The sequence below is a fragment of the Myxine glutinosa genome, chromosome 10 (assembly GCF_964187855.1).
Source record: "Myxine glutinosa chromosome 10, kmMyxGlut1.1, whole genome shotgun sequence".
Lineage (NCBI taxonomy): Eukaryota > Metazoa > Chordata > Myxini > Myxiniformes > Myxinidae > Myxine > Myxine glutinosa.
In genome coordinates, this window is record NC_136270.1 from 52,236,739 (window position 1) to 52,263,334 (window position 26,596).

The 26,596-nt window shown below is 46.2% G+C and overlaps 2 protein-coding genes across 4 annotated transcripts in view; one reads left to right on the top strand and one right to left on the bottom strand.

Moving 5' to 3' along the window:
* The window catches only part of WBP2 (WW domain binding protein 2), an 81,327-nt gene extending 81,050 nt beyond the window's left edge, over positions 1-277 (bottom strand). For both annotated transcript variants that reach the window (XM_068127649.2, XM_078785658.1), the window contains exon 1: positions 183-277. In XM_068127649.2, the coding sequence (XP_067983750.1) occupies positions 183-241 (59 nt within the window). In that variant the 5' untranslated portion in view covers positions 242-277. The remainder of the gene's footprint in view (positions 1-182) is intronic.
* Positions 278-1,363: 1,086 nt separating this feature from the next.
* The window catches only part of ZC3H7A (zinc finger CCCH-type containing 7A), a 147,257-nt gene continuing 122,024 nt past the window's right edge, over positions 1,364-26,596 (top strand). The window contains exons 1-3 of one of the 2 annotated variants that reach the window (XM_068127650.2): positions 1,364-1,456; positions 8,945-9,021; positions 20,968-21,007. In XM_068127650.2, coding sequence (XP_067983751.2) covers positions 8,954-9,021; positions 20,968-21,007 — 108 coding nt within the window. In that variant the 5' untranslated portion in view covers positions 1,364-1,456; positions 8,945-8,953. Of the gene's footprint in view, positions 1,457-1,709; positions 1,798-8,944; positions 9,022-20,967; positions 21,008-26,596 lie in introns of those variants that run through there. The other variant, XM_068127651.2, reaches the window with a different exon arrangement.

Sequence of the window (26,596 nt, forward strand, 5' to 3'; positions counted from 1 at the left end):
CTTCCCACTTACAAATATATCCGATAGTCAGAAACTTAACTCTGGAACAATCGCACTCCCTTTACATCGGGACTACAGCACAGACATGTCAGCCTCATCATATACAAGCTAAACATGGAGGTTTCTTCCTAAAAAGCCCAATAATCACAGAAACGGGATACTCAAACTTCCCGTGTACATACGGTTCGTTGTTGTTTACGATGACGCCACCGGCCTGACCATGATTCCTGTTCACCGCCATCGCCGATCTTGTATCACGTGACGTTACAAATCTTCCGGAAGTGACGCAGTATGATGCAAACCGCTAGAAATCGGCTATTTCTTTCGATTTTATTAGTAATAGTATGCTTGGCTATGTTCAGACCAATATTTATACAGATATTGAGATTTCATTTAGTTCGGGTGTTGCTTGATTAAACTAATACTTCTGAAAGAAAAGCCTGATACCAAGAGAAAGAAAATCAAAACGAACCGGGATTATAAACCGCCTACAAAACTGACTTTGTTACACCGCCATAGAGACAACGAAGTAAAATAACGAAAGAAGAGTGAATTACATGGAAATGCTGTGTGACACAGGAGATTCGATAGTATTCTATGAATACGATGACGTCATATGTGCCTTAATTATAACGTCATAATTCGACAGGGACAACACTTAATGTGATCAGTTTGAAATTTATTGAGCGTGATCTACACAACAAATATATTAGAGAATATAATTTATGATGTCATCGGTCACGTGGTCTGACAGCCATATTGGATCAAAGAAAAACACACCTGCGCTAGTTAAGTATTCAATGAATACCACCTATTTCGAATGGAGTGCTTGCTTGAGTGCAAGCACTCCATTCGCCACTTGCTTGCGCCACTTGGCGAGCGATCTACAAGAAACTTGGTAACTGAACACCGCCCAGCTCACAGACGTCAGAGGATTTCCGGATAGCTGTCACTGTCACTGTCAGAGGCAGAGCATTTCCGGTTGTGTTGCGCAACTCAAGCCGAGGTCACTGCACACTATATGAGGTTATTTCCATCCATATTTGTTATTAATTGCTGTTGTTAATGTTATATCTGTTTGGGTACGTGTTCTTCAGTAGCGAACAGGCATGATATATATTACAGGTAATCTGTCTAAAATGGGTCGGTATAGGAAAATTATTGTAAGCGCGACCCAGTTTGAAAATTTACTCCGAGCGTTCTCTCACTAAAATATAAAGTGAAATTTTTAAAGGCGAATGCAGCTTTACCTCGTAGCTAAATCCACGTACACTTGTAACATGATGTTTAATTCGATGTACAATTTTGATTTAAAAAAAATAACACAACACCGCCTGGATTTTATCGCCTTTTACACCGCCCAGTCGCCGTTACGTGCATCATCCTCGGAGCCTCGGAGAGCTGATTTGTTGGTTTACCGGGCGAGGTTTGTTTGTTCTCTTGGACGCAAATTGAGGTACGTTAACGAAACCAATTTATAACTTTTATGATGTCCGTTTTAAGATTCTTATCTCCTTTTCTAGTCTTAATTATTTTTTTTGACGTTTTTTTCCCGCTTATTTCCGCCTTGGCCTGTGTGGTGTGTGTCGACTTCTACATTCGGTGTGAGTATTTCGTGATTGTCGTGACTCTGCCGAGTTTCCTGCTTTTGTCCCGGTGTTCGGTTCCGGTTTCGTTTGTCTCGCTTTCAATATAAACGATCCCACTGTGTGCACTACAGTTCCGCCTGACAGGCTGAGGTAGCATCGCTCTGCCTATCTGGGTTACCGTATTCTAACTTGTGCCCTCTGTTGCAAGGTAGGCAAATCCCCTATTTTTATTTTTCCTCCAGTGATTAGACTCTGGAATTGGAATTGGTTCGACATGCTACGAGTGAGCTTGTTTGAGTGCTCTCTCTCTCACTCGGGCCTAGGAGGATGGCCTCGACATCACATATAGTCCGATAACAGAACCCCACAAATGTGGCTATAAATCGAATTCCGTTCCGCAGAGGCAACGAAGGGAACTTTTGCTTCATAGTTATATGTGCACTGAGCATTTAAAAGTTCTCCAAGATCCTGATGCATGAGAGCGATACGCTCATTTTAAATATTAACCAGTATTTTCATCTCAAACTAGAATGGCACTCAGTAGGGGTCCGACGAATTACCCAAATGTAAGTTAATTTACCCAGGCTGGTTAAAATTTTTTTCCTGTTTATCATCGCCGCCCGCCCCATAAAAGTCATCGGCCCCTAAAAAAAGTTTGTTCGTTTTTTTTGCTCACGAAGTCAGTAAAATCCGTTCCCGCTCAGTGGAACAGGTTCGAATTTTGTATGTGCTCGCGTACTGTCTGAGCCAAGTTACATGTGCTCGAACTTCGCCGATCTGCAGGAGACCAATGAGGCAAACGTCTTCAATAATGTCTCCGCCAAAGGCAATCTCGCATGCAACGATGCGACAGAGAAGCCATACTACACGGCTGGCTATGAAGATGTGTGCTATTTGTGTGGCTGTGTTGAGGAGCTGAGTACCACAGATGAGTCATATCCTATATGCAGTACCTGCAGTACCTGCAGTAAGAGTCGTACTGCCGAGAAGAGGCCCACTCGGAAGTTCAAGAAGTAGTTGGTATTCTGAAGGAGAAGCCAAATACCATCGGCAAACGGGAGAGCCTCACGTGATCATTATTGCTGTGGATTCCTAGTCAAAAATTAAACGAGCGCTGCCACTACATGTAGTAGTAGGTGATGATAGATACATCGATGAGTGCTATAATAGCAGTAGCTGCTGATATATAGATACATCTATGAGTGCTATAATAGCAGTAACTGCTGATATATAGATACATCTATGAGTGCTATAATAGCAGTAGCTGCTGATAGATAGATACATCGATGAGTGCTATAATAGCAGCAGCTGCTGATATATAGATACATCTATGAGTGCTATAATAGCAGAAGCTGCTGATATATAGATACATCTATGAGTGCTATAATAGCAGTAGCTGCTGATAGATAGATAGATACATCTATGAGTGCTATAATAGCAGAAGCTGCTGATATATAGATACATCTATGAGTGCTATAATAGCAGTAGCTGCTGATAGATAGATAGATACATCTATGAGTGCTATAATAGCAGTAGCTGCTGATATATAGATACATCTATGAGTGCTATAATAGCAGTAGCTGCTGATAGATAGATACATCGATGAGTGCTATAATAGCAGTAGCTGCTGATAGATAGATACATCTATGAGTGCTATAATAGCAGAAGCTGCTGATAGATAGATAGATACATCTATGAGTGCTATAATAGCAGTAGCTGCTGATATATAGATACATCTATGAGTGCTATAATAGCAGTAACTGCTGATATATAGATACATCTATGAGCGCTATAATAGCAGTAGCTGCTGTTATATAGATACATCTATGAGTGCTATAATAGCAGTAGCTGCTGATAGATAGATAGATACATCTATGAGTGCTATAATAGCAGTAGCTGCTGTTATATAGATACATCTATGAGTGCTATAATAGCAGTAGCTGCTGATAGATAGATAGATAGATACATCTATGAGTGCTATAATAGCAGTAGCTGCTGATAGATAGATAGATACATCTATGAGTGCTATAATAGCAGTAGCTACTGATAGATAGATGTATAAACGCGAATCAGACATTCTTTTGATGTGGTTTATGTCCTCTTCCATGTCTACCAAACTGCTCAATATGCATGTATCGGTACCATGAAGTGATATTTCGTGGCGAGGAATTCTCGTCAAATATTTATGAATGCTATGACAATAGCTGCTGATAGATACATGTATGGCAACCGGACATTATTCTTAAAAGCCGACGTTTTGGTCTACCATTATTATATGTATCAGCAAATATTAAAAGTAAACAGAACTCAATGTGACATAGGTTTCTTTATTTTCTTTATTTGAATCGTAACAGTGCGTACATACGAAGGTTTACTAGTTTATAAATCATAACATGATTCATCATGTATGTCCGACAGAGTATATTTAAGAAAACAAGTACAAAAAGTTTTAATTAAAACAAAAGCCGCGTCGATGTTACACAATGCCTAGATGCAGCTGTGCCTATAACGTCGATGTTATAGGCACAGGACAATCCTATTGATTCGATTACTTGATGTTATTTTTGTGCAAAGTGAAAATATATCTCGGCAATTTCCCGTGTGTGGCGACGAATTTTTAATATATCTCGGCATTTTCCCGTCTGTTATTTCAGGCGGTGTATGACTGACCATGCCGCGATTAAAAAAAAAAAAATCTCGGCAATTTCCCGTGTGTGGCGACACGTGAACGAAGCTATGCTCCTCTCTCCACATTATTGTGACGACGTATTAATTAAATATTTCATCGTGACGATTGTCATCAAATGGACGAATTTTTAATATATCTCGGCATTTTCCCGTCTGTTATTTCAGGCGGTGTATGGCTGACCATGCCTCAATTTAAAAAAATATATATCTTGGCAATTTCCCGGATGTGGCGACACGTGAACGAAGCTATGCTCCTCTCTCCACATTATTGTGACGACGTTTAAATTAAATATTTCATCGTGACGATTGTCATCAAATGGACGAATTTTTAATATATCTCGGCATTTTCCCGTCTGTTATTTCGGGCGGTGTATGACTGACCATGCCGCGATTTAAAAAAAAAAAATCTCAATGGTCTTGAAGTTACAGGCCTTTGAGAATTCATTTCGTTCTATAAAGGGCAACTTTCATCGGATTTTCTTCCCGTTTTTTTTCAACCGAGTCTAAAACTATGTTAGCGACTGTGAAAAATGAAATGATATATCGAATTTGATTTGAAATAAAACTGTGTGAGAGAGGAAGACACCACGGGCCTACAAAACAGGCCTCAAAGCTATGCGAGTTAATAAAATGGTGGATATTTGTTTATATGAAGCCTCTCCCAAAATGGGTGGAGCTATGGTTCCCAGAATGGGTGGAGCTTTGAGGTTTTGTCTTCTCTGCAAGAACAACAACAAGAAGAAGAAGAACAAGAAGAAGAAGAACAACAGCAGAGGGCACTCTATGAGCAGCGTCTGCGACGTGGCTAAAAACGTATTGTGCGTTGAATAATCCATTAAAATTTCACTCTGAAAAAAAAACAAAAAAAACCCCCTCCCGCCTCCTTTTTCTTTTTTTTTTCCTTTTTTTGGAAAAAAACCCTCCTTTTTTTTGAAAAAAAGTGATGATAAACAGGAAAAAAAATTTAACCAGCCCAAATGAAAACACAATGTACCCAAATGTAAGTTGTACTACGTAAAGGAAGGTTATTTTATGAAGTAAAACGTTACGGTGTGCTTCTTGACGTCCAAGAAAACGAATGCGAACAAAATTTTTACAAATTTTACCGGCCCGATCGGTGGCAGCCATTTTCGGCCAGGGGGACATAACTCGGTATACATCTGCAGGATTAATGAATCCGTGCTGAAGCGACCAAGGTGGCGGTAAGTTTACCCACATATGTTGAGCCTAGACATTAATGAAGTATAAATATTTGATCAAAGTTACACCCTACTTTCTTATTTTTTGTATCAGAATTGATACAAACCCTAACCCTAACGATAACAACTGACGCTAACCCTAACAACAACTAACCCTAACAACAACTATAATCTGGTGCAGAAAAAAATGCACAATGCCCTATGGGCCATACACATTGCCCTATGGGCCTGGCTGTGCACACCGTAACGTTTTACTGCATAAAATAACCTTCCTTTACGTAGTACGACTTACATTTGGGTACATTGTGCTTTCATTTAGGTAAATTCACTTACATTTGGGTACATTTGGGTAATTTGTCGGACCGCTCAGTAGAGAGCATACCTCCGCCACGTGAACAGTTTACGTTTTGTATCCCAGAGTAGATCAGAAAATCACAATACAGAATCACATTTAATCAAAATCATCCGGCCATGCAGTATTTGTGTTGGATATGAACGATGTGTTGGAAGCGATAAAGTTATTGGAGCATGGAATGAAGGTATTGGAAAGGGTGTTGGAGAGGAGGATAAGGAAGAAAGTGAAGATCGACGAAATGCAGTTTGGATTTATGCCAGGAAGAGGAACGACAGACGCGCTTTTCATTGTGAGGCAGTTGCAGGAGAAGTACATGGAGAAGAGGAAGAAGTTGTTTCTTGGGTTTGTTGATCTGGAGAAAGCATTCGATCGGGTTCCATGCAAAGTATTGACATGGGCATTGAGGAAGTTAGGAGTGGAGGAATGGTTGATCAGAGTAGTGATGGCAATGTACAAAAGAGCGCGCACAGCTGTAAGGACGAAGGACGGGAACAGTGGTGAGTTTGAGGTGAAGTTGGGAGTGCATCAGGGGTCGGTACTAAGTCCACTACTATTTGTAGCTGTGATGGAGGTGCTGGCTCAGAACGTAAAGGAGGGTTTACCGTGGGAGTTGTTGTATGCAGATGATCTGGTGTTGATTGCGGAAAGTATGGATGGACTGAAGGAAAAGATGAACACGTGGAAGGAATGTATGGAGACAAAAGGTCTGAAGGTGAATATCGGAAAGACGAAGGTGATGGCAAGTGGTAAAGCATGTGGTGAGGTGGAAAGAACTGGGAAGTGGCCCTGTGCTGTGTGTAGGAAGGGTGTCGGAGTGAACTCCATTCAGTGTACAATGTGCGCTGAGTGGGTTCATCAAAAATGTAGTGGTCTGAGAGGGTCATTAACCAGTGTGGCAGCTACATTCAAATGTAAGGTGTGCACAGAGGGAGCTGCAGATGGAGGAAATGTTGAGTTGGATCTTGGAGACGGCGTGAAGCTGGAAGGTGTGAAAACATTTTGCTACCTCGGAGACATGCTGAATGGAGAAGGTGGATCAGACTCGGCAACGGTTGCTCGAGTGAGATGTGCATGGAAGAAGTTTCGGGAATTGAGTGGCGTGCTGATGATGAGGGGAGTGTCGTTGAAGCTGAAGGGAAAGGTGTATGCTGCATGTGTGAGAAGTGTTATGATTTATGGGAGCGAGACATGGGTAATGAACGTAGAGCAGCAACGAAGGTTGGAAAGGGTGGAAATGCGAATGGTTCGACGGATGTGCCGAGTATCGTTGAGAGAGAGGAAGACAAATGATGAATTGCGAAAGATGATGGGAATAGAGCCTGTGATTGATGCTGTGAAGAGGAACAGGTTGAGATGGTTTGGGCATGTGTTGAGGAAGGATGAAAGTGACTGGTTGAGAAGAGTGATGGAAATGAATGTAGAAGGAAGTAGAAGACGGGGAAGACCGAGAAAGACTTGGCTAAAGATGGTGGAAGAAGAAATGCGGGCATGGGGGTTAACAAGGAGAGATGCAGAAAATAGGGCAAAATGGAGAAGATTGTCATGGGGACCACAAGGCTAACCCCCGCTCTGGCAGGGAAAAATGGCCTTTAAAATGCATGTTGTTGTTGTTGTATCTGGCCACAACTTTTTGAGACATCCTGATTTGTGTCGTTTTTGGCCCAATCTCCCAATGGTGAAGACGTAACTTTAAAAATTCTACTTGCCGGATCTGGATGTTTACCAAAATTGAATCGATTCGTCCTAGTCACATATGCTACATCTCTGCCAAATTTCGTCAAAATCCGTCCTTAATTTTTTGAGATATTTTGTTCACAAACAAATGGACAGACAAACAGGCAGGGGTGAAAACACAACCTCCATCCACCTCTGGTGGTGGAGGTAATAAATATTAATCTTAAATTCATCAATTTCTGAATCAAATGGCTAATAGCATACCTAAACCACCACTGCTTCATCCGAATGTGTAACTTCTTGAAACTCGAGTAATAAATCGAAAATAAATAAATGATTAGTTGATTAATCAATAAATCAAAAATACTCTTTACAGCCAAATCACTTGGTCATTGTCATGTCCAAATATCAGCTTCCTAACTCAAAAGATGCCTGAGATAATGGCCAGAAGAGAAAGGAAATAAATAAGTCCTTAATAAATCGATAATAATTAAGTAATTAATTAATTAATCAAAAACAAAAAATACCACTTTTGCCAAAGCACGTGCTCACTATTGTGTCCAAACTTCAGCTTCCTACCTCAAAGGATGGCTGAGATATCACCCGGACAAACAAACAAGAAAACAACAAACAGAGTGAAAACTGAGTACTCCCTTTCAGCGCGTGTCATAGCTGAGCCCACTACAGTGCCCGGAGATGATGTGATGCATTGCCTGGAGATGGAATAGGAAAGGAGTGGTGTACAACAGTTTTGAAATGGGTGTTGGAGACGAATGTTAACTATTCCATGGATTGCAAGAGAAAAATGAAATCGTGCTTGAAGAAATTGGACTTCCATGTGTATTAGAAGCACTGATGCTAAAATAGAAACTGTCATTCTTTAGACACATCATCATGTTGGACACATCATTTGGACATCATTTAGACACATCATGCAGTAAACTAGTGAAGGAAAGTCTGGAGAAATCAACCATGTTGGGTATGGTTGAAAGAGGAAGAGGTAGACCTTGTACATGCTGCATGGGTGGGGTAAAGTCTGCAACCAAGCTGTCTGCCAGAGCCGTGCAGAATAGGAATGTTTGGATAACTAGATGTTAATTTTTTTTAATTTTTTTTTGAACTGTACGATCAATTTGGGGACATTAATGGGGTGCATTTATTTTGAGCACAGAGTTGGTCACTGTAGCCAGCATGTAATCTAAAGGACTGCCTCTTTAATCACCAACCGGTCTCCTAAAACATTATTTTCTCTGTGTAAACCTGACTTTACATTCATCCAAATTGCCATGACTCCCATGTGAAGTGACGAATGCAGCCTGCAGGGTATCACATGGTCTTTGTTGTGCTTTTTGTTTGTTTGCATTTGGGAGAATCATTCTTTGTTTGGCCATTCCCTGGCATATTTAAATAGTTTTACCAAATATTCCTTATCCCAACAGTTTGAGGCTATGGCAGCAATGGATTCCTTGATGTCTGATCGCCAACGGTCCATCAAAGAAGGCTTGGCCTTTTTATCGTGAGTGTTTCTGTTTTGCATTTATTGTGAGTTTGTCCACTGTGCTTTGTAAAACCAGGAAAATGAAAAATTGTCCCTCAGCAAGGCCCCTTAATGTGGTATAGCTCCAATACAGTGCCATTCTGTTTATAGTCTGTGAGCATGATATCTCAAAAGGTTGTGGATGGGCTATTTTGTATACTACGTTTAGGCTTGCACATGAGCTAACACGTACAACATACCGTATTTTCCGATGTATCAACCGCACCCGTGTATCAACCGCACCCCCGATTTTCGACTTCAAAAATTTTTTTTTTTTAAATCAGATTTTCGAGGGGGAAAAAAAAAAAATCAGGAAAATTTAAAAAAGAGAAGAGAATAAATAAATAAAATGGAAAGCGAAATATGATGAAAGGAAAGAGAAACTGAAGACAGAGAAAGAGTGAAAATACATGAAATGAGTTGAAAGAGAATAAAAAAAACATTATAATTATTCTTTCTTGCCAATGTGGGGCCCTGAAAAGGGCCGTTGGGTTTTGGCTCTTGCCAATGTGGGGCCCTGAAAAGGGCCGTTGGGTTTAGTCTCTAAAATCCGAAGAAGTCCTCGTCATCCGTTTCTTCAGTCCAATCCGAGTCGGGGTAGGCGAGATCCTCGTCGTCGTTATCCTCTTCTCCATCGTCGGAAAATGGCCGTTGGGTTTAGGCTTTAAAATCCGAAGAATTCCTCGTCGTCTGTTTCTTCAGGGAAGACATTACGAAGATCATCATCCGAGTCTGGGTAGGCAAGATCATCGTCGTCGTTATCCTCTTCTCCATCGTCGGTCACTGCCACTTCATCCTCCCAGATGATGTCATCTTGAGTGCCATCAAGGGCATTAGATATGCAGCACTTGAGGAAGGCCCGCTCGATGATGGCTGCCGGCAACTCCTCCCAGACCTTCAGTATCCAGCTACAGATCGTCGGGAGGTCCACCTTCCTCATCCTCCCAGTCTTGGTGAAGGTCTTGTCCCCCGACAGCATCCACTCCGACCAACAGCGCCGCAGACTGTCTTTGAATGGCTTGTTGACTGAAACGTCTAGCGGCTGCAGCAGCGACATCATGCCACCCGGGATCATCACCAGATCAGTGTTGAGCCCCCTCAGCGTTGACTTGGTCTCCTCTGTCTTGTGACAAAGGAAGGCGTCGAGGACGAGCATGCTCCGTCGCCGCGAAAGCCCACCAACTCGTCTCCCCCACACGACGCGGAGCCAGTCATCTACTAGCGCTTGGTCCATCCACCCCTTGGCCTGGGCACGAACGATTACATCCGGAGGAAATTTATCCTTTGGTAGCGTCTTCCTCTTGAAGATGATATACGGCGGCAGCTTTCCCCCCATCAGCGGTGCGCGCTAGCATAACCGTAAAACGATCTTTCTCATGACCCGTTGTAGTGATGGACACCGACTTGTCACCTTTGGCCGAGATGGTGGTCCCTCGAGGCACATCGAAGGTCAGCGGCGTCTGATCTGCGTTGCCGATATGGCTTAGGGGATAGTAGTGCTGCTTTGGAACTTGATCACAAACTTCTGAAAATTAGCAGTCTTCTTTGCTATGTCATCAGGGAGACTCTGTGCGATGTGGGTTCGCCGGCGAATGGAAAGGCCATGACGACCCATGAACCTGTACGCCCAAGACGTACTGGCCGTGAAGTCATCGACCCCTGTTTCCCTGGTGATGAGGCGGGCCTGGAGTCGCAACGCTAGTGTCGCGATGGCGTGTCCCTCGGCTCGCTTCTCTCTCACCCACATTAGCAGTCTCTCCTCCAATGCCGGCCACTGGGCTGCTTTGCCCCTCCTCGCCTTCTTCTTCTTCGGCATCGTCTCCAGCGTCTGCTTGTTAGTCCGCCAGCGTCTAATGACGGACGCGTCAATTCCAAAGTGTCGGCCGGCCGCCCGATTACTAAACTCTTCCGCAAACCTGCAGGCACGGAGCTTGAAAGCTGCTGTGAATGATCGCGGTGCCATCTCGTGGTGTTGGTCAGGATAGAAAAGCGAATGGTGAAGCTTGGTCTTGGTCAGGATAGAAGCGAATGGTGAATGTTGGTCTTGATAGCTCGAACAGGATAGAACGAATGGTGAAACTCCCCGTTGACCTCTCCGTTTTATACATTCACCCAGCCCATGCGGCGGCATCAAAGCTGACTTCAATAGGTTAGGCCAGATATAAAAAAAAAGAGTTGTTGATCGTCCCCGCCCGACCCTACGAAACACACCCGACCCGAAACTTTTTTTTTTTTTTTTTTGAAAAAAAATCATAAAAAACGATCTTTTCACATTCAAATTTGGCGCCGTTCTGCACCGCATGCACAGTGCGTGCTGCGCAGAGCGTCGCAAGTGCCTCGGGCAACTTCACCCATTTTACGTTGGCCATTCATGGCGGCTATTGTGTGAGATTTTTCCCGCTGAAATCTGTATTGATTCGTTCTAGAATCGGCTTGAAATGCCTATTGTGATCGCATCAATAGCCTGTGAGGGCTCTTCCAAGACGGTGAAGGACTGGTTTGCGTGCAATATCGAGTTGGATGTTACAATCTCGGACTTCTATGCAGAGTTCTCAGACGGCAAGTATGATGGGGATATGGAGCCATTGCCTGACGATACACGCGGTACTTTTGTCAAAGTATTCGCCGGCCCCAGTAAAACTGACATGACGAAAGTTTCACCAGCTTGCAAAGTTTCTGATGTGACAAAGACTCTTGGCTCATTTCTCAAATTTGTGTTGGCTGCAGACACGGCCACGGATCACAGGATGGAACCCGATGAATGAAGAAATAAAATCATTTTGAGGAGAAAGGAGTCTTTATTTCATATTTTTCCATGTCAACAAAACTCAATGGAAAGTAGGAAAAAAATATAAAATATATAAATAAAAACCTCCCTCCCTACCCGAACTTTTGAGAAAAAAAGTACGCTCAACAACTTTTTATTTTTATGTGGCCTTACCACGGCGTTGGTTAGACAATAGGTACGTCATAATGTCCCATGCAAAACATCCTGTTTACCATGTTGATGCTTTTGTTTTGTGACTTAATCCTGTCTTTATTTAGCACACTCTATTCACTATGTGACCTGTCATTCAAAGAGGACTAGTGAAAGTACACATTTTCACAAACACGCATAGAAAAATCAAATATTACAAACTTCAAACTTTCTTGTATTTTGACTGGCAGCAGTAATCGGCGTTGAACCTACCTTAGTAACGTAATTGATGATCATTCATCATTGTATCCCCGCAACCCCAAAGTAATATAAAGATTACGTCCCTGTTGATATCACAGTTTTTCAATGCACAAATTTTTCTGTTACTGTGTATCAACCGCACCCCCTTTTTTAGGGTTTTCCCGTCGGTAAAAAACCGCGGTTGATACACCGGAAAATACGGTATTGTTGCGGATCTCAGCGCCGGCCTTCTCCCCTTGCCAAGGGGGGATTAGTCCCCTTGTCTTTGACTGGCCGACGGGACCCGGGACCTATGACGTCCTTCCCGGACAGCGCGAAATAGGGTCGTAGGACTAGAATCACTATTACCTAATTACTCGCGCTGCCCAGAAACGAGGAAATAAGCCCCGCACGAATCACGCGTGCTGAGACGCCGAGCGGTGCGTACATGCAATCCGTGCCGTTTAGTTGGTGTACCCGGTTCTAGTGATCTTACTCGTACCACGCTTAGCCAATGGAGAAATCACACAGGCGATCGAATTGGGAAGAAAGGAATAACAGGATTTATTTACACTATTTACAATGATTCCAGAAAAAGAGGACACAGTGCAGCCTTAAAAACAGTCTTAACTTAATCCCCAGGACAAACGGGCCCGTCTCACACACAGACACACTCACACGGGGTTTGCAGCTGCAGGATGATGTTCACCACGTCCAGGGATGGCTCTCGTGCAGCTCCCTCCGGCCTCCGGTTCGTCCCGGCAGATTTGTAAGTAGAGACGGCAGGAGCTATCTGTGTGTTGTTTGGCGCACACGGGATAATACGGGGCAAACGGTAGGGTCTGGGCCCTGGCGGTTAACACTGGCGGTTATTGCCGCGTTCACTTGCGTGGCTGAATAGGCGATATTCGCCACCGGCGCGTCTGGCTGCCTTTCTTTCGGCGCGTACGTAATACTGAGATATAGCGCAATGCCCCCAAAGCGAGCGCTGCTTCAGTCGAGTCCTGTTCACCACTCACTCGTGCTCTCTCTCTCGTGTTCCTTGTAACAAGTGCTCTCCAGCGCTAGTGCTGACCGAGTCCCTTGTGCAAGTCCTCTCATGCAAGTCCTCCTGGTAATTCCTTTCCCAACGAGTCCTGTTCAAGGACTTTTCGCAATCACTTTTATAGGCACGCCCCGCGAACCTTATATCACTTACCAGACGCGCCTTACCACGCCCTATCACGCCATGCCCTTAGAGCCCTGGTTGGCTGGTGGCCCTTACCGTCATCGCCTCTGAAGCGCTGCCTTGACGCCGCCCCACCCCGACCCCGCACTCCTCCCTCTCAGGCCTACCTCGTGTTACTCGACTAGCGAGCGAACAAAGGGCAGCGAATGCTGAATAAATGCTGCGGGTAGCCAAAGCGTAACAAACTGAGGGATCAGCCAAATGGGGCGCGGGATCAATTATGCCCATGGAGGTGGAACTTGGAGGGTGGACGCAAAATGAAAGGACCTAAACTCATATCTTTACACAACGCAGATGTTACTAGGGGAAATGGCCTATACTTACACATACTATGACATAACTAATACTACAGGTGGCCTACGTGTTGCTTGTCGTGAAAATCAAGCTCAGACACGACTTGACCTCTGGGTAGGTTTAATATCATTTAGATCTGTAGTACATCCTGTAAGAATACATGCATGCAACAGGCATTAAAATCAGAGCATTTCATGAGCAGCAATGGTTGATTCAATATAACAATGGTCCTACAGAGAGGACTGTCAGCGCAGCATTTAGGGGCGTACATACCATTCAAACTACAGGACTATGTCACAGTGAGTTCCGCTGGAGTGTCCGCACGCCCCGGTTGTCCCGGGTCTTATAGACGCCCCTTCCGTAGCGAGCACACCCTGGGTTCACCTTGGTATAATTTCACTACATTCTCCCCGCCGTTAGAACTATACTGCCGCTCGGCAGGTTGCAAGCAAGCATCAGCAATAAACGAATGGGTCACGTCAATCCACGTCAGTCGGTCCACCCGTAGCGGTCGGGGCGGCGAACCTCCCTGCCCGTTCGTGTTCGGACTCTACCGGGCACGGCGTCCCCAAGCCCGGAGTCCCCCGCGTCGGAATAGCCGCCGGAGGTTGGAGTCGGAGGGGGCGCCCCTGCGCCTTCGGGCACGGGAGTGGGGGACGACGGGAGTAACAGTGGTAGTTCCATAGGGGAAGCTTCGATAGAGTCCATAGACTCGTAGACGGGTTCGTCGATATCCCTGTCGTCGTCCCCACATGGGGCGAGATGGCGTACGGAGACAGTAGACTCGCGGCCATCCGCCGTTAACACACGAGCATGCTCGGGATTAGCCTGGAGGACCTGCACCTTGTCAACAAGGGGGTCGTACTTGCTAGCGCGAACCGCTCGTTTGAGATAGGCGGGCCCCGGTTCAGCGAGCCAGCTGGGTAAAGATTGGATACTGCCGGAGCTTCTAGGGTGGTGGAACAGTCGTGCGTGAGGAGTCTGGTTGGTGGCAGTACATAGGAGAGCCCGGATCGAGTTTAGAGCGGCAGGTAGGGACCACGCCCATTTATCGAGGCCTCGGCCGAGGGTCCGAAGGCTTAGCATGACGGCCCGCCATATAATCCCATTAAAGCGTTCGATCTGTCCATTCGCTTGGGGCCGGTACGGGGTGGTGTAGCTCGAAGCGACATTATGCTGGAGCAAGTAGCCCCTCACCTCCTGGGACAGGAACACCGCACCCCGATCGGTATGCACGTAGGCCGGATACCCGAACATAGAAAACAAATTCTGCAGGCACCGAATAACCGTGGCAGCCGACATATCCCCGCACGTGTAAGCAAAGGGGAATCGGGAATACTCATCGACGATAGTGAGCAGATAGCGAGAGTTGCTCGACATTGGCAGCGGCCCTTTGAAGTCCATCGCCAAGCGCTCCCACGGTCTAGTAGCCCTAACGAGTGTCCCCATAGGGGGGTTATAGAAACGCGGTTTGAGTTCCGCACAGATCGCGCAATCACGGCAGATGCGGCGGATGTCCTCAATCGAGTACGGCAGATTGCCCTCGCGCACAAAATGCGCGAAGCGCGTTACCCCGGGATGACACATAGTGCCGTGCAAAGTGCGCAGCCCCTCCAAAGTTACAACCCCCGCGCAAGTGGCCGGCCTCGATAAGGCGTCAGCGACCAGGTTATCCTTCCCCGGGCGGTATTTGATGGTGTAGCAGAAGTCGGCGAGTTCGATACGCCAACGGGTGATTTTCTCATTCTTAATGCGCTGAGCATGTAAGGTGTCGTACATAAACGCAACACTCTGTTGGTCCGTGACGATTTGGAAACTCCGCCCAAGCAGATACGGCCGCCATCGCCGAATTGATTCGACGATCGCGTACGCTTCCTTTTCGACAGACGAATGCCTCCGCTCGGCGGAGGTGAGAGTCCGCGAGAAGAAAGCCACAGGGCGGCCTCCTTGGGAGAGAGTCACCGCTATCGCATGATCCGAGGCATCACTCTCCAAAACGAAAGAGGCACTCTCGTCAATCGTCGCGACAGCGGCGCAAGCGATGTCGACTTTAAGGCCCTCGAAGGCCGCCAGGGCGGCCGGGCCCATGGGGAAAGTGTCGCAGGCCACGAGGGGGCGGAGCTTCGCGGAGAAATTTTGCACCCACTTGGAGTAGTGGGCGAACAGCCCTAGAGCGCGTTTCAGCGAAGCCCGATCGCTAGGCGGAGCCATATCGAGCAAAGGGCGCAGACGCTCCTTATCCGGAGAGACGGAGCCATGGGTCACGGTGTACCCCAAAAGGTCTACCGTGCGTAGAGAGTATCGACACTTAGCCGCATTCATGGTTAGGCGATATTTCCGCGCGACCTCGAGGAAGCGTTTCAGATTAGCGTCGTGATGCTCCTGGTCATACCCACAAACCGTAAGATTGTCCAGATAGACAAAGACATCGGTCAAATTCTCCTCCGCAACGAGGTCATCCATAGCTCTCTGAAAACAAGCGACGCCGTTCGTTACCCCAAAGGGAAGTCTCGTGAACTGGTACAACCGCTGACCCGATTCAAAGGCTGTAAAGACGCGATCAGCCCTAGAGATGGGGACTTGATGATACGCACTACGCAGATCGAGAGTGCTATAAACGGAATACAGGGCCACCTGGCGTACCAGGGCGTCCATCCCCGGTAAGGGGTAGGCATCCAGCTGTGTAAAACGATTAATCGTCTGCGAATAGTCGATTACCATACGCCGGCGGTGGGCCTCACTCCGCACCACTAAGACTTGGGCCCGCCACGGTGACCTACTGTGTTCTATGATACCGTCCTTTAAGAGCAGGGCCGTTTCTTCCGCAATGAAGTGCGCGTCCGCGCGAGAGTAGCGCCGCGATTTGACGGCTACAGGGGTACAATCAGTGGTCAGGTTGGGGAACAGTGAGAGTGGCTCCATGTCCATTTGAGCGAGGGCGCACACAGCGAGCGTGTCCGGCCCTCCGAAGTCTATTTCCAAACGTCCATGCCGCTTAAGGAAATCAAGTCCTAACAGAACGTCAGCGCATAAGGCCGGTAATACCATGAGATACACGTCCGGGAACGTGCGTCCCTTTATCACAAGTTTCAATCGACACGCCCCTTTTGTGCTCAACCGAAGTCCCTGAGAGGCCATGAAGATCCGGCGGGTTGTCCCGAGAACCGGCCACCCATGTTGAAGCATGAGTCGCTGATCGATAAAACTATCCGTGGACCCCGTGTCAATCAAAGCTTGCGCAAAAACGCCCGCGACCGTGAGCGGAATGATGGCCTGCGCAAGGCCGGCAGACCCGGCAGGTATAGTACCGGCCGGGCGAGAAGATCGCGCCTCGCGGGTGGATCCCACGCCGGCTGCAATCCTTCGGGCAGCGTCGGCAGGTTGGGCCTCAGCAGGAGCATTGAAGTCAGTTGGCTCATCAGCAGTTTCATTCGCCAGAGTGGGTGTGTGTTGGTCGTAAGAGCAGCCGCCAGATGGCGCTCGAGCCACGTGAGAAAGATCTCTGCCGTCTGCAGATCCATATGCCAAAGTGGGTGCATGTAATTCGTAAGAGCCGCCGCCAGATGGCGCTCGCGTCACGTGAGAAAGATCTCTGCCGTCTGCAGTTTCATATGCCAAAGTGGGTGCATGTAATTCGTAAAAGCTGCCGTCAGATGGGGCTCGAGTCACGTGCTGCGTTTGCCGCACTTCGAGAGGAGTTTCCAAAGCAGGAGCATGTCGCTTGTTTGAAGTAGGCGTTCGAACGCCAGTCAAGGTCGGTCGCGCTGTGAGCGGTCGCGTTCGCGCCATTTGTTTCGGCGGCCCAGTGTATCTCACCAAGGTCGGGCGTGTAGCCAGAGGCCCGCGAGAAGGAGAGCGGCTCTTCAAAGCCGAGTGAGGCGCCCCGTCCGGCGCTTGATCCGTTGGCTCCGCGATGAGCCCATTCAAGGTCGCGCGGGGACGCGTGCCCCGAGCGGCCTTCCTGCAGACCTTTGCAAAATGGCCCTTGGTGGAGCACAGGTGGCATGTCGCCTCCCGGGCCGGGCATTCAGAGCGAGGGTGCTGCCGATTTCCACAAAAATAACATTTTGCATACCGGTCAGGCCGTGGCCGGGCAGCGGCGGCAGCAGTGAGGCCGGAAGCGGAGTCTGCTTCAGGAGCTCCCAGAGACTCGGCCATAGTGGTGGTCGGGTCCCCCTCCGTATCCTCGGCGGTAGCCCTCTCAGGTCGCGCGAGTTCCGAGGTCCCCGCCACGACTCGTGGGTGATCATATGCGGTCAATTGTTCTCGGGCATCTGTGTATACGCGTGCCAGCCGTAGTGCTTCTGTAAATGTCAGATCCGCGACCCCCAAGAGTCGGAGCCGCAAGACTCCAGAATTAATTCCGGAGATGAATGAATCTCGGAGCAAGTCGTCCTGCACTTGCTCGTGGGTCCGGACGTCCTGCACGCAGTCTGCCAACAGGTAGCGCAACTCCTGCGCGAAGCGATCGATCGATTCAGATGGTTGCTGTCGCCGCTGAGAGAGTTGATGCCGGCCGTGCACAACGCTCCGTGTCTTTACGTAGAGGCGCTTCAGCTCGGCTAGAGCCGTAGCGTACGTCCCAAATCGAGAAATGTTCCGGAAAACGGTGTGATAAACCTTCGACTGTAACACGGACAGCTTTATCGCAGCGGTGGGCTCTGTTTCGTGAGCAGCAAAGTAATTCTCCAGCGTGTTGAGCCAGTGAGCGAACTCCGATGCTGATCCCTCAGCTTGAGGGTCGGCTCCGAGAATCGGTACCACGATCATCTTGTGGTCAGCCATTCCGGCGATCTAAATGATATTAAATGTCGTGAAAATCAAGCTCAGACACGACTTGACCTCTGGGTAGGTTTAATATCATTTAGATCTGTAGTACATCCTGTAAGAATACATGCATGCAACAGGCATTAAAATCAGAGCATTTCATTTGCAGCAATGGTTGATTCAATATAACAATGGTCCTACAGAGAGGACTGTCAGCGCAGCATTTAGGGGCGTACATACCATTCAAACTACAGGACTATGTCACAGTGAGTTCCGCTGGAGTGTCCGCGCACCCCGGTTGTCCCGGGTCTTATAGACGCCCCTTCCGTAGCGAGCACACCCTGGGTTCACCTTGGTATAATTTCACTACATTGCTCGTGGACTAACTATGGGGGGCAACCCTTTAACCTTTCATGATCAATATGTGCCAATCTCAAAACCGTAGCAATATAATCCAGGGAGCAGGAGATGAGGGGGAGAGAAAGAGATGCACAACAACAGGAGGGAACAGGGAAATCAGGAGATCTGTGGAAGAGAGGGTGCTGGGGCATGGTACGCTGGATGAAAAAATGGACACTGCAGGGACTTTCACAAAAGAAAACAGGGAATTTGAAGGAAGTGGGCTTGGGGTGGATTAACATGGGTAGAAAAGATCAAGGTTTTGGATGGGGTGTGATATGAGATGGTGGAGGGAGGAGTGGGATTTAAGAGAGTGGGAGTTTGTTCCAGAGGTGAGAGAAAAGAGGAATGAAAGTGAAGGTGAGCAGAGAGTCCTGATTTTGGCAGTTTCACCAGAAGAGGGCTGCTGGCAGTTCTTGTGCATCCTGCAGAAATATTTGGGAGACAGAGCAAGGGATGCAAGGCCGGAGAGAAGTCGGTAGAAGATAGAACAACCACCAACCTGCCTGCGGTGAGAGAGAGTGAAAGACCCTCAGAATCAGCTTCATCGTAGGAGCTACCAATGATTCTGAAAGCTTTGGTTTCAACAGCGTGAAGCCGAGCTCGGTGTGAGGCGGGACTACTATCCCAGAGGGGAGAGCAGTACTCCATCAAGCTGCAAATGAAAGCTTTGTATGTGGTTAGGAGCTCAGTTGTGCCAAGGAAGGACTTCTTACGACAGTGCATGCCCAGTCGGCCACTGGCTATGAAAGCCAGCTGCTTGGAAATGTGGCTAGATGGTCTTATCTAGGTCTAGATGCAGATCTGGCCTGTCAGTGGGAAACAAAAGGTCAACTGTTCAGCCTGGTGGAGGTATGCACTCTCTCAAGTGCTGTTCTAGTTACCTCAGCCATCTGTAATGGATGGAAGTTATGTTTTTCCCCCTGTCTGTTTGTTACTTGTGAAAATTAAAGATTCTTCAAGTACATTGGTTGGCCGCGTGTGTTATGTCTGTCTGTATCTCAATCGCCTACAGATCGGGATTTTAAACCGATCTTCACAAAACTTCACCAATTGGTAGGTCGAGTTGGTCATAAGGATGAAGCCTATTTACTTGAGGTCAAAAGGTCAACATCGGCCAAATATCATCAACCTTGTCCAATTTCTAAAATCCTAAATTTTCATCTGACTGAATTAAAATTTGAAAAGGATTTGCATATCAGGTCACTGAATTCAACCACCAATTATTTTTGAGGTTGGCATAGGCCAAAAGGTCAACATAGGCCAAAGGTCAATAACTTCCAGGTGAAATGTCTACACTCCTCAATTTTCATCTGATTGACTTGAAATTTGAAGTGGATTTGCATATTTTGTCATTGAATTCAACTGTCAATTACTTTTAAAGGTCAAATTTGGTTTAGGGATTCTGCATGATGTCTTTGTTTGTGTGCAGGATATCTGAAAAAGTTATGGACAGATTCGGATGAAATTTGGTGGTCAGGTTGGGTGATTGATAAGGACTAATTGATTAGATTTTGGTGAAGATCCAGACTCTATAATTTTTGAAATGATTCTTCTCCATTGAGGGAGAGGGCAAAAACAATATTTAGCACGATATCTCAAAAAGTTGTAGACGGATTCGGACGAAACTTGTTGGACAGGTTGTGTTTGACTAGGACAAATTGATTCAATTTTAGTGAAGGTCTGAATCCGGATGTGATAATTTTGTAATTTTTCGATTAATCATTGAGAGATGGGGCCAAAAATGATATAAAGTACGATTTTCTTTAAGAGTTGTGGAGGAGTTGTGATAAATCTTGGTCAATTAGTTGGTTCGGTGATAAAAACAAGCTGATGAAATTTGGGTTCACGTCCGAATCCACATCTGTCCTATCAGTGGGATACAAAATGTGAACTAATCAGCCGAGTGGAGATATGCGCTCTCCCGAGTGGAGTGCCCTTCTCGTTTTAATATGGATTCAGCTACAGAACCTTTTTTACATATATTTTTTGTTTCACTGTTGGTGGATGTTGTTCTTATTTACTTTACAGTTAATTTCTGTTTAATCACTTCACTTTGCTTTATTGTCTTCCCCTACAGTTCTCCAGTCCCGTTTGAAGGCACCGAGGAACAATACGAGGTAACATCGCATGCCCTCTGGTCTGATGCCTAATCTGAAATGCTATGAATCCTTGCTGCAATAAACAGTCTGCTGTAAAATACAAAAATGATTGACTGTAGTTTGTAATTTCTCACCTTTTCCAGTGCACGTATGATCGTCTTGCTTGTTTGTTTTTATTGTGTTCAAAGTATCGGCTCGTGTAAGAGCAAGATGACAGAGGACAGGTAATCATGCTGAAAGTTAAAAAGAAAGTAGATGGAATTTTTAGTTGGATGAGAGAATGAGGATTAAGGATTAACTGTTAGCTTAAATCAAAATGGCTAAAATTTCAGTGGAAGATTGCCAGAAGAGTTGTTTTTGCATAAATAAGGAAAAACATTGAGTGAAATGGCTCGCATCACTTGATTTTGAAGGTTGTGCTATCCGAAGCTCAATCAACAAGTAAAGAGAAACAAAATCCGCAATTGATAAACCCAGGACTGGAAGATGAAAAAAAACAAAACAAAAAAACTTTTTTGCATCACCTTTGACTTCCTTTATCAAGACTAGTCAGAAATTATTTAAAGCCAGCTCTTCTCACATGCCTGTGTTGGCAGGTTATGGTACACGATCCTTATGGATTGGTCCACGTCCTGGGCAGTTCCTGCAAAGATTCAGCAGATTTTATTTTTCAGAACTAGAGCTGAGCTTGGGGACCCTTCTGCTCGCGTAACCCGGATGAGCAATACTTGAATATAATATCCTTTAAAGGATATCCATCAACAGTGCAAAGGTCACTTTTTATATCAGGACTTAAAGGTCCACAGAGTAATTTTTTACATTTTATTTGATGATATTGATTTGTAAGTAATAAACAAAGAAGGGCTGGCAGGATGGCCTAGACTAGAGGTACGCACACTCACCTCTTAGCTGTCTAACCTTGGTTCGATTCCCGACCTAGCTATAAACTGTCAGCCTGGTGTTTCACAGGCAGGGAGATTCATCAATGTGTGTGCCGTCCCTCAGATGGGCGTTAAATGGCGTCCCATCTGCCAGCATTCGTTGGCGGACGCTAAGGATCCCATGGTGTCCTTTGCGAAGAGTAGTTGAGCTATCGCCAGCAACCATGGCCAACTTCCAAATTCCTGCCTGCACTAGTTGAATGTCAAGCCTGGCCAGCAGGTTCGTGAAGACGCGGGCTAAGCTTCCCTCAGCTGACCCTACAAGAAAAGTGGGATAATGGTCGTCGTTAAAAAGTAATAAACAAAGAAATGAACATGGTTTTTAATTCTAATATTTTTTTAGGTGTTAAAGTAAAAAAGCCAACATGGCTGGTGCCGCCACTAAAGATGCCAGAAAACCTCCATGGTCATTGCGTCCTGTGTGACGTCATCAGCAGTACGATTATCTCAGCATGCAAAAAATAATGGTCGCACAACTTGCTTCAACTGGTAAGTGGTAAATCATAGATATATAACGTGGTAAATGTGGAGTTCAGTGGTGCTTAATGTAACACTTCTCTAATTATTGCAGTGATGAGAAATGCGCTAAATTAAAAGCAAAAGGGTATACAATTGTTGATTCCAGTGACGTGGCTTATTACCGTACTGTATGGGGCTATCCTCAATGTATATGTAGAGAGTATGTGGTGTACAATAGTTTAAATGACGCTGATTGAACATGACTGTACATCTGCCGGGCAACAGTACGCGACTTACTCTCAGTTTCGGATGCTTTTCCTGTCCTTTTTCTTCTTTTATATTTGATTAAAATGATCTCTAATCTTCGTAGGGATTGCGTCTGCTCTGAATCGCTTCAATCTTGTTTTAGTCGATGATGAAATTTTGGTGTTTCGATGTATAAAGCGTATTTAGGCCGCACACAAGCACGATTCCGGAAAGAAAAGTGTTCTGAAGAAGAAATAGCGGATCACGTGATAATGACATAATCCCATTGGGGTTTTTGGGGGCGGGGACAATCGAGCATACCAAAACCCCCAAAAGAACTAAAATCTTTGTTTGAAGATATTTAATGAATAAAAAAATCAATGATTAATTGATAATTGAAGCCATATTTTTTTTCAATAAACGAAACATGAATTTCTGATTCTGTGGACCTTTAAAGGATGTGTTGCAGAAAAAAAAACTAGAACGACACTCAGTAGAGCGCATACCTCTGCCAGGCTGAACAGTCTATGTTTTGTATCCCATTGATAAGCCGGATCTGGATTCAGACCTGAACTAAAATCGAATCAGCTTGTTCTTGTCGCTGAACAAACTCACCCCCCAAGTTTAGTCATAACTTGTCCATAACTTTTTTAAATATCATGTTATATATTGCTTTTCGCCCTATCTCTCATTGACACTGATTCTCAGTCATTCCTCCCGGTGAATCCCAGTGATCTCAATCCCGATTTCCGGTGTGTACCCCAGTTTAGAATAGTACCACCATATCCCTGCATGTCGTAAGAGGCGACTAAAAGGGTTGGCGTCAGGAAGGGCATCCGGCCATAAAAACATTGCCACAAAAAGGGAACTATGACAAACAATTACAATTACATATGGGCAGGGTACAGCCCGAAGTACCCCGTCGGGGACCTCACTCCCTCTCGTCAAAGCTCAAGGTGGGGAACCCGATCGAAGCAAGGGTGGAAAGCACTCCATTTATGACGACGAAACGTCTGATGCCTTACGTGGAGATCGGTTTCTGAGGTTTGGGACATGGAATGTAGGGACAATGACAGGGAGATCAAGAGAAGTGGTGGAAGTATTGGTCAGAAGAAGAGTGGACATATGTTGTGTGCAGGAGACGAGATGGAAGGGAAGTGGTGTGAGAATGGTGAAGGGTAGGCAGGGACAGAAATACAAGTTTGTGTGGCAAGGGTGCCCGAAGGCATGCATGGTGTTGGTGTCCTGTTTTCTGAGGAGTTTGTAGACAGTGTGGTGAGTGTGACTAGAGTGAGTGCAAGGTTGATGATGGTGAAAATGATGATTGGAAAGCTCTTGGTGATCGTCATCTCGGGATATGATCCGCAGGTTGGTCGGAGCGATGAAGAGAAGGACAAGTTCTGGTGTGCGATAGAGAAGCTGATGGAAAACGTGAAAGATGAGGAAGTTGTTATGGTAGGAGGAGTCCTCAATGGACATGTAGGAAGGAGTAGAGACGGTTTTGAGGAAGTTCATGGGGGTTACGGATATGGTGTGCGGAATGGAGAAGGTGAAAGGATTTTGGAGTTTGCTGATGGAGCTGGTTTGTTGATTTGTAATGCTCAGTTCCTGAAAGAGGATAATAAGCTTGTTACATACACGTCAGGTGGGTCGACGACAACCGACAACCGTTGATTACCTGATGGTGCGTAGGCGAGATAGGGGGCACCTCTGGGACACAAAGGTGACCCGGGGGAGGAGGCTGTTTCACAGCACCACTTGGTTGTCTGCGACATAAGGGTGAAAGGTGCGAGGAGAGCTCGGCGGGTGAAGTACCAACCGAGAATGAAGGTGTGGAGGTTGAAAAAGGTGACAGTAAGAGAGGCTGAGTATGGCAGAGGATGATGTGGTTGAGCTTGAAAGTGTTTGGATGTCAATGAAAGAGAGTCTGTTGGGAGCCTTTGGTGAAGTATGTGGATGGACTAAAAGGACCATCGAAACTCGGAAACATGCGGGTGGGATGATGAATTTGGAAAGAGGATTGACGAGAAGAGGAAGAAGTTCAAGGAGTGGCAGAAGGCGAAGGGTACGGGTGCAGAAAAAGGAGAGCATGAAAGCTATAAGGCAGCCAAGAAGGCTGCAAAGAAAGAGGTAGCAAAGGCGCAGGAGGCATGCAGGAAAATGTTCAGAGGACGCTTGGATTCGGAAGAGGGTCAGAGCGGTATTCAGGATTGCAAAGCAGATCGCGAAATAGACGTGCGATGGGATGGGGGTGAGTTGCTTGAAGGATGAAGTGGGACAAATTGTTGTGGACCCAGATGGAATTAATGGAAGATGGAAGAGATATATGGAAATACTGTTGAATGCAGAGAATGAATGGGATGGCAACATAGAGAGTAACCCAGTTTTAGGACCGGCAGAGAAGATAACCGAGAAGGAAGTTGAGAAAGTGATAAAAGCAATGAATGAATGAATGAATGATCGTTTTAAGGCCATTTTCCCCGCTGAAGCGGGGGTTAGCCTTGCGGTCCCATGACGATCATGGTTCCCTGATTGAGGCAATGTTTTTATGGTCGGATGCCCTTCCTGACGCCAACCCTTGGTCGCCTCTTACGATGCGCAGGGATACGGTGTCCCTATTCTAAATTGGGGTACACACCGTGATCATTCGATAAAAGCAATAAAAGCAATGCGAAGCGATAAAAGCAATGAAGAGTAGAAAAGCGGGAGGGCCCACAGGAGTTGTGGAAATGCGAATGGTTCGATGGATGTGCGGAGTATCGCTGAGAGAGAGGAAGACAAATGATGAATTGCGAAAGATGATGGGAATAGAGCCTGTGATGGATGCTGTGAAGAGAAACATGTTGAGATGGTTTGGTCATGTGTTGAAGAAGGATGGAAGTGACTGGTTGAGAAGAGTGATGGAAATGAATGTGGAAGGAAGTAGAGGATGGGGAAGACCAGGAAAGACTTGGCCAAAGGTGGTGGAAGAAGAAATGCGGGCAAGGGGGTTAACAAGGGGAGATGCTGAAAATCGGGCAAATGGAAAAGATTGTCATGGGGCCCGGCCCGCAAGGGTAACCCCGGCTCTCGCAGGGAAAATGGCCTTAAAATGCCTGTTGTTGTTGTTGCCCGATCTCTCAATGGTGAAGAATCACTTAAAAATTAAATAACTGAATCTCCTCATATGTGGTGACTTCAACTGTCATCATGCCACCTGGTTGGGTGTGGGTTCCTCTCTCACCAGTCATGGCACCTCAGCAAAGGACTTCTGTGACTCACTGGGATTGACACAATCTGTCAATTTCCCGACCCGGATCTCAGCCAATGGAGTATCTTCTCTTCTAGACTTGGTTATGACAAACTTCCCTGCTAATGTCTGCTGCTCTTCTTCTGCTCCAATCGGTTCTTCTGATCATGTGCTTGTCAAAGTGGGCATCTCTCTGGCCATTCTCGGAGAGCCTCCTCAGCGTCGACGAGTCTGACATTTCACTCAGGCCGACTGGGACGGTCTTCAAGCAGCCATCAATCGTCTGGATTGGTCTCCCATCTCCACTGCCTCTGACATCAATTCTTCCTGGGAATTCTTCCAAAGCAAACTGCTCTCTCTCATGCACAGATTTATCCCATCTCGTCTTCAGTTGTCTTACCCTTCCTCCCGTCCATGGTACACTGAATCTTGTGGTGAGGCAGTTGCCCTGAAACAACTTGCCTTTGCCTCTTGGAAGGCTAATCCAACTGAAGGCAATCTCAGTTCCTTCCACCAAGCTCGGAACAAGTGTGTGTCTACCCTCAGGAGTGCCAGGAAGCACGATCTCTCCTCACTCAAGAATGAACTCTCAAACCTGTCTCCTTCCTCCAAATCCTGGTGGTGTCTGGTGAAATCCGTTTCTGGTGTTTGTTCCCCCTCCATCCCCTCCCTTACCTCAAATGGCCACACAGTTGACATCGCACGTGACAAAGCCGAATGCCTCAACTCTGT